We start from the raw sequence: 7,861 nt of genomic DNA, 5'->3' as shown, positions 1-7,861 counted from the left end.
AAATGGTCAGTCTACAAATACAAATAATTGTTAAGATTTAAGTGTTTCTAGCAGAGGAGTAACAAACACAGCTGCTGTATTTTCGGTAAAATTTTCATTTAATTCCCTTCATCTTTACGATGTTCTATATCGATTTGCGTACTTATTAATTACACCATTGCAATGCAATAAATAAATTTTTATTTTTCATCCGTAACAATAGTTTTTATCTTTAGCTTTTGATATACAAAAATAACTCACGCAGAGAATTCTTAAAAAATTAAATTTATGTGGCTAACTCTTGTAATAACCAATATGCTTTTGGCATTGTTAATAGAAATTTTATTCGTTTGTATATATAAAAAATTGCATCTCGTCTTCTCACAGGCTGGTGGTGCTTACGGTTTTCCTCGGAGTGCTTCTCGGAGATAAAAAATTAGAACCTGCTTGTAGTCTTCTGATGTTTTCTAAGTGAGACGTCTTCAGATTACTTAACAAGCGTAATTCTTCCATTTCTTTGTCCTAAAAATGAAAATTTTGTGGGTGACAAATATCATTTTGAAAAGTTTAATTGAAGATAAGAGATAAAGGTCTACTATTTTACAGTAAGGGCATGTTTAGAAGGTATGTCAAAGACAATTGCTACCTAATATGATTACCTACCTACAGTATGAACAATGCTGTTAAGGCCACACCAGTTTTAAAGCCTAACTAATTATCTTGGATGTGTACCAAGTTACCAAAGGTGTGTACACGGGGGATTTGACTGACGCGCAACACTGGGACCGTTTTGACACGTCACGTAAAACACTGCTATTCTTTTATGAATACTCTGTACTTTTCAAGCTAATTTATATACATACCGTTTGTTGAAGTCTTAGAACCAAGGCTCTTCGACCGTCAGCCATTCCTTGTGTGTATTTTCTTTGTTGCCTTAAACATTCTGATGGATGTACTCCTCTCTCTACAACTAAAACTATTCTCGCCCACTGTAAATTAATTATTTTAATTATTAGTACGTTACATGGAAATGTAATATGTTACAATTAGAATTGATATCAATTGAATCTAATGAATCAAACCTGTCTCATCCATTCATTTCTCCTCTCTGCAATATCTTGGTAAGTCTTCCCCATCATAGCAATCAGCATATTGATAAGCAATATTGTTACAAGAGCCATATATACAATGAATAAAACCTGAAAGAAAATGATTTGTCTTTTAAAATTAGAATAAGAAACTAAAGAACATAAAATGCAATTTACTTTTGCCACTGCAGGATGATCGGTGTTGTCGAATTCTTCATAAATATCTCCAAATTCGGAAAGTGACATGACAAACATTGCCATGATGCTCTGTATTGGATCACAGAAGAAGTTCTTATCAGGTTCTCCAGAATGTGATAAAAAAATCACATAAAATGCTAAATGAAGTGAAGAAAAATATGAAATTTTTGTAATTTTTTATGCAAAAATATGCTTTAATTTTCAACTTTTAAACAATACCTTGTGAAAATCCTAAAACAAACACTAGATAGATAGTAACAAAGCACAGTAAATCTGTTAAAATCATTTTATATATCATAACTACAAATGGGCCAACCATTTTGAAGCCTCTGAAATGATAAAAATTATATTAAAACGTAGAACACGATTCCTTTATATAAGATATTACAAATAATTTCACCTGCAGAAGAATAGAAAGTAAGGAGCTGTCGTCAGCATCACCAAAACTGCAGCGATATCTTCTACACTAGTTAAACACGCTAGGCGTAAGGGTATCATTAACATCACTAATTGGCACGATATCAGGAAAAGTACACGAGAGGGTACAGTCATCTATAGAGAAACAATAGATCTGTACATCTCTCTTTAATTATAGCACAACTAGAAATAGTTTTTCCTACCAGATTTTCCATAAATGTGTTATATCCTAAAAATCTCGCTTCTCTTACAGTCTGGATCAGGTATGAGAAGGCTCCAACTGCTGTCAGACATTCTAGTACTAAACGAAGCTGTGTGTAACGATTATTTGATTAGTAACATGCAAGAACTTCAAATAATTTGTCTTTTAGGAAACAAATGGTTTGTTTTGATGGAATACAACGCGAGTCATCTGTCAAGGGGATGCTTTCTGGAGGAATTATGGGAAACTGGCCTGTATATTAGTGTTAAGGACGTGAAGAAAACCCGGAAAACTCCACGAGCCAGCCCATTGAAGAGGCTCAAACTCTCAGTGTTTAGTAGTTTTATCTATTAGGCACGTACAAAAATATATTGTACTGTTCTTTTAAGTATTACTTACCACATCCACGAAAGTTTCAGTATTTAAGAGAATACATTTATCCTGCCCGTTCTGATTCGTAAAATTATCCGTATTATTTGTAATATTTTGGATATTTGAAGGTGAAATGGGACCGGGTCTCAGGATAAAACAGCAAGAAGATATTAAAAAATAAATAAAAAATATACCGAACTGACGGTAAAATCTGTAAAAATGGTAAAATATTAAGAGTAAATTTTTAAATTTAAATATTTTAAAATATAATTTTAGAGAATTTCTTTTACTTAAATTTGATGAATGTGTTCCATTTTGCATTAAGAAGGTCCACTAACAATCCTTCTAACATATCTAAATGCCCCGATTTTTCCTAGAATGGGCCGGAAAACATTAAAATTTAACCGAAAAATTACAAAATTTTACAATTATAATATGAAATTTATTATAAATTACACCGTAAACGACTAGATTGAGGGCCGAAACTTTATTAATTTCTCCAGTTTCGCTGCTGATTGTATCGACCTCTTCTAGAGGATAGGCAGCGCATGTAATGCTTCCCAACTGCCAATAAATCTCTCGTTGTAACTTTTGTATGTGGAAAAACATCTGTAACACATGAAAATTACATAAGAGAAGGACACAATCAAATATTTAAACTCACTAATATCGCTATTCCTATAGCGAGATGTTAATATTTAAAGTGCTATTGTACTAAAAATCAATGTTATTGACTCTTTCATCTTACGGAATTTTCCAAGAAACGATAATAATAATAATAATGATTAAAGTTGTAAAGAATAAAAGAATACCTATATGTTTTGCTAGTGATTTACGTTTTTTTATTCTGTAGAATGAGTAAATTTATCCATTCAAATGATGAGAAATTCCTGAATGCTCACCATTGTTTTGAATTGGAAACTACAGACAGTGGCGTTTTAAAGCGATAAAATCGCTAAAATTAAGTGAAAATACCACATTTATTTATCAATGGCACTCTTCGGAAAGATTTTTTGAAAGAAAGATCATGATTTTATTATTAAATGAGGTAAATAAATTAATAACTTGCCTCCTTTCTAGCTAGCATGGCTGCTAAAGTAAGCGGCGTAAGAGCTTGTCTGTTTACGATATCCATTACAGCTCCCAACTCAAAAGCCATGTTAAACATGTTCTAAACGTACGAGAAGTATGTGAATGATTTAATAGATTTTTTTCAGAAGAAAATATTGTAAAATTACCTACAAGTTTGTCACATATGACTAACATGTGAAGTACAGTATTTCCATTCGTATCTTGCCTGTTGGGATCTGCACCCTTTGCTAGCAAAAGTCGATAGCATTCTTCTTGAGACAGGCAAGCAGCGAAAGAGAGAGGATACTCTCCCCAGTATACATAACTACAGAAAAGAAATTACCATGTTTTCAATGTATACGAATGGTTAGATTAATGGAAATTCGTGCTTGAATTACCCTTCGTAGTTTGTCTTCACGCAGAGATTAACCCATTCGTGATCCAGACTGTCTGATCTGGACGATTTCTGATCTTCAGGACAGAAGAAATTACCCATACATCTTTCGTGAAAGTTACTACCATTATCGAGCAGGAACTTGACCATAGCTGGATCCTCATTGACAATAGCCATATGTAATGGGATTTCTCCTGTATTATTTTAAGAAAATGATAAAAAATGTATAGAAGTAAAGAATTTAAGAGGATAAATTTCAATATTTTTACCATAATATTCATCTCCTGTATAAATATCGTTGACTAATTTTGGGTAAAGTCGAACAAGACGTTTAGCTAACTCGGCATGGATGGAAGTAGACACTAGAAAGCATAAGTGTAACGCTGTTTCTCCAACAGAACCTCGCTCATATAAATCCCAGCAAACCTGTCGATACTTTGGAGGATCTGCAAGAAAATTACAAAGAAAATTTTAAAAATATAAATAAATTGCAACACTACGTGTGTGAGGGAGTTTTCCGGGATGCAATCAATAAATTGGCAGTATTTATATAAATTAACATTAATTTTAAGAAGAATACTCGTCTTCTATATATAAATACATCTATAAAGCGTGTATAGAACACAAAACGACGTTAATATTCGCTAAAATTAAAAAAATTGCACGCAAGTATAAATGCACGTTCGGCTTTCCTGCACGGTCGGGAAGCGTGCAGTGAAGCCAACACGCAACTGGATCGGGGTTAAAAAGTTTTAAATGCTTAAAAAAATTATTATGATTCTGTTAAAGGGTTATATTTTAGTAAAGATATATTTATAAATTTTTAATTTTATGCACTGTTTTCAGTTAATAGCGATATTCTAAATAATTTTATTATTATTAAAAGTTAATTTAATTGGAGAGAAAAAGGGGCAAAGAAGTAGTACATTTTGGAATTTTTTAAAATATTAATCAAGCGTAACTACGATACGAGTCAACAAATAGAGGGAAAAAATGTACTGTTTACATATTTTAAGTGATAAAAATTCAATTATAAATGCTATTTTACTGTTTGAATTTTCAAATTTATACGCTTTTCGTAGAAAAAAAAGCCTTTTACGCTGAAAAATAACGGTGTAAAAATTAACTTTTTAATACAATAAGTTTCCTATGTATGTTCCTAATAAATTGCTGTTAAATTAGTATAAATATTATCTGTAATATTTTTAAAAAATTAGAAAATCTTTGGCTGGCTTTCCTTTGCGATAAAAGCTTTCCTGTAAGGTTTTTAAGGATTTAGGTTAATAAATATTTACATATTTTATTTATATATGACTGTAAAATAAGTTACGTGGCCTAAAATAAGAAATTGTCAGTAATAAATTATCAAAAATTCAGAAAAAAATAGCATAAAGAGGAACGAAATACTGTCCTAGTTTGCATTTGATGACAATACTCAACTAATCAATAGAATATGTAGAGTTTTATTGCTACAATAACAAAGTTTTATCACTAGAAAATGGGTAATTTAATTGTAATTTACATTATAATTTTAAAATCGTGAATATAAAATGAATGAGCAATTATTTATTCTGCAATTTTCTGTAGCAACAGAGTCGTTCCAGTCATATATATTACTCCTTTCAGGAGAGAATTTTTGAATTGAAATAACGTGATTTCCGGGCTGCATGGGGTGTTCCTATATTATTAATAGGGGGTCTCGTATCACTAATATTTGGTCTCTAAAATATCCAATCTCGTGCAAATTAAATTACCTTTACTCATAAAATTAGTCGTGCCGTTGAGAGCCGCTATGTTTTCATCTTCATTTTCTGTTGAATTGCTATTCTTCGGTACTGTTAACTGTTTCTGTTTCGGCCTGTCTTTGTTTCTCAGCAAAATGAAGTCTGTGACAGGAATAATCTTCCCTTCTCCTTTATTATATATAAAAGGTTCCACTAACTCACGTATCTTATCGTCTAACTGTAATTAAAAGCACGTTAATAATTAATTATCACTTTATTACATCCACTAAAGCCGAATTATCGGGCTAGAGTCGGCTATAATAAATAAATAATTAATAAGACAATTTGGCACTAGAGCTTGGCGTTAGGCGCCATCTCTTACTAAACTTAATAATTATAATTAATTTAAATTAAATAATTTTAATAATTTGGAACTTGATAATTATTAAGTTTAGTAAGAGATGGCGCCTAACGCCAAGCTCTAGTGCCAAATTGTCTTATTAATTATTTATTTATTATAGCCGATTCTAGCCCGATAATTCGGCTTTGGTGGATGTATAGCTTTGTAACGGGTTAGTTGTTATTTATTTATATCACTTTATTAATATAAATTAAGACATATTCATTAATAATTACTCAAATTTTTAATTTAATATTCAAAAAATTATTTATGAAAGATTCGAGATTAAGAAATTCAAACGACCCTCTCGAGACGAACGTATAAAGGTTCGAATCCAGTAAAAGTATGGCTTTTTTTTTTTAAAGAAAATATCTTATAAATAGATTAATTATATAATTTATTTTTATTTTAAGTATGTATGAAACGTTATTATTAATAAAATTTTAAAAAAACGGTTAGAATCAATCGGTTAGATCTGATAAATGTTCTGTTTTCGAATCTCTGGCCGGCCGCCATTTTGTTTCGATGGAGTTTTCTTTGGAATTATTGTATAAATAACTTAATGGAGGGGCTTGGAGCCTTCTGAATAGACTAAATGCGATCAAATTTGTTGTGCAGAATTTGAATGGAAATAATTTCAGTTCGAAAATTACCGATAGGGGAAGTTTGGCGCCAGTGTGGCTGCAGTTTACGTATTAGATGTGTTTTCAAAGAAAGTAATGGTCTTATTGCAAATTAATGCGATTAAAACCCTGTTTGAAACAGCTGCACGTCGTTATCTTTGAATAACGAATTGGTGAATCGAGTTTTGAGTAAGTTAACCAATTCGATGAACGAAATATAGTTGGAAATGTATAATTATTTAAAAAATACAGAGTAAAACTTATGAATACTTAATTGAAGACAATACTTCATTATATTCTTGTTTAATTTGACAATGTATTTAACATAAGCCATGGCTCATTGGATCTGACAGCTTTAAGATTTGTTTGTAGTACTTTACGACTCGCGTGCCAAATCTAATTTAACGATCGATACAATATGGTGACTAATGCCTTTCGTGTGAACGCAAATTCTATCAATATCTTCTATTATTTTAAATTTTATTCGTTATTTTAGCTTCGAAACACTCTTCTAATGACTTAAAACTGATGCTTTCTTTGTTACTTATAACGAGTATTCTTAATTGTAATTGTATTTTATACAATAGAAGGGGGGTCGCGTGTATCTCTAATAGGGTTGTTTAATCTTTTTATGCTGTATTTCATTGACTATAATACTTCTAATACTTATAAAGGGTTGAAAATTCACAATTCAGGTTATGGTTCAATAATTATTATTTTAAATATAAAAATACACTCTTTAATGGACGATATTAATGATAATAGATACGGATAGTACGCGTATAATATAATAGATAAATAGATCATCACTCGTGTTATAGAGGAAGAATTAACATTATTAAATATAAAGAGTAAAAGCAATTGCATACCCCTGTATAATTTCTAGTTTTGGATGCTTCTTTCATCAAAGCAACTAATCTTCCTCCTCCTTTAAGATCCACTAATCCATAAGTGGCTTGAGATGTTGTATCGGCTTGTTTTTTTACCCCCGAGGTTACTTGACTGTTGGTATTACCCATGAGAAAATAATAATAATAATAATAAAAGTAAACATTAAATAAATTGATTTAAAATTCTAATATCCAAACAATGAACGAATTCGTCCATTCCTCAGCATTAAATATATATTCTTAAGTACAAAATACCTTTACTAAGATTCGAATGGGGGGGATAACGTTGGCATCCCCTTCAAGAGGTGTGACGAAGGAGGAGGCACCAATAATACTTACAGCGAAGTGATGTCGGCCTTTCTCTTGAATGGCATTGGTCCAATTTATGTTAAGAAGGCGGGAATTTATGGTATTTGATGTCTAGAGCCTCCTATCATTAAAACTTAGACAGACGAATTGAGAAAAACGGATGTTTACAGTTGTTGCTATAGTAGCGGGGTGCC

The 7,861-nt window shown here is 31.3% G+C and overlaps 1 protein-coding gene across 1 annotated transcript; it reads right to left on the bottom strand.

The window, feature by feature from the left end:
* Positions 1-157: 157 nt before the first annotated feature.
* nan (transient receptor potential cation channel subfamily V member nanchung) lies at positions 158-7,833 on the bottom strand. Its single transcript, XM_067285542.1, has 14 exons — positions 7,698-7,833; positions 7,338-7,470; positions 5,476-5,683; positions 3,991-4,167; positions 3,726-3,915; positions 3,499-3,652; positions 3,326-3,427; positions 1,886-1,993; positions 1,666-1,817; positions 1,485-1,594; positions 1,245-1,402; positions 1,062-1,178; positions 843-968; positions 158-501 (listed from the first exon to the last, which is right to left on the bottom strand). Exons 1-14 carry the CDS (start codon positions 7,730-7,732, stop codon positions 361-363), a joined length of 1,911 nt encoding a protein of 636 aa, XP_067141643.1. The 5' UTR covers positions 7,733-7,833; the 3' UTR covers positions 158-360.
* Positions 7,834-7,861: the final 28 nt, after the last annotated feature.

Source organism: Centruroides vittatus, unplaced genomic scaffold, assembly GCF_030686945.1.
Source record: "Centruroides vittatus isolate TY-2023 unplaced genomic scaffold, ASM3068694v2 scaffold_2707, whole genome shotgun sequence".
NCBI classification, from domain to species: Eukaryota; Metazoa; Arthropoda; class Arachnida; order Scorpiones; family Buthidae; genus Centruroides; species Centruroides vittatus.
The sequence above is the reverse complement of the archived record's forward strand: the minus strand, read 5'-3'. Positions and strand labels throughout refer to the sequence as shown.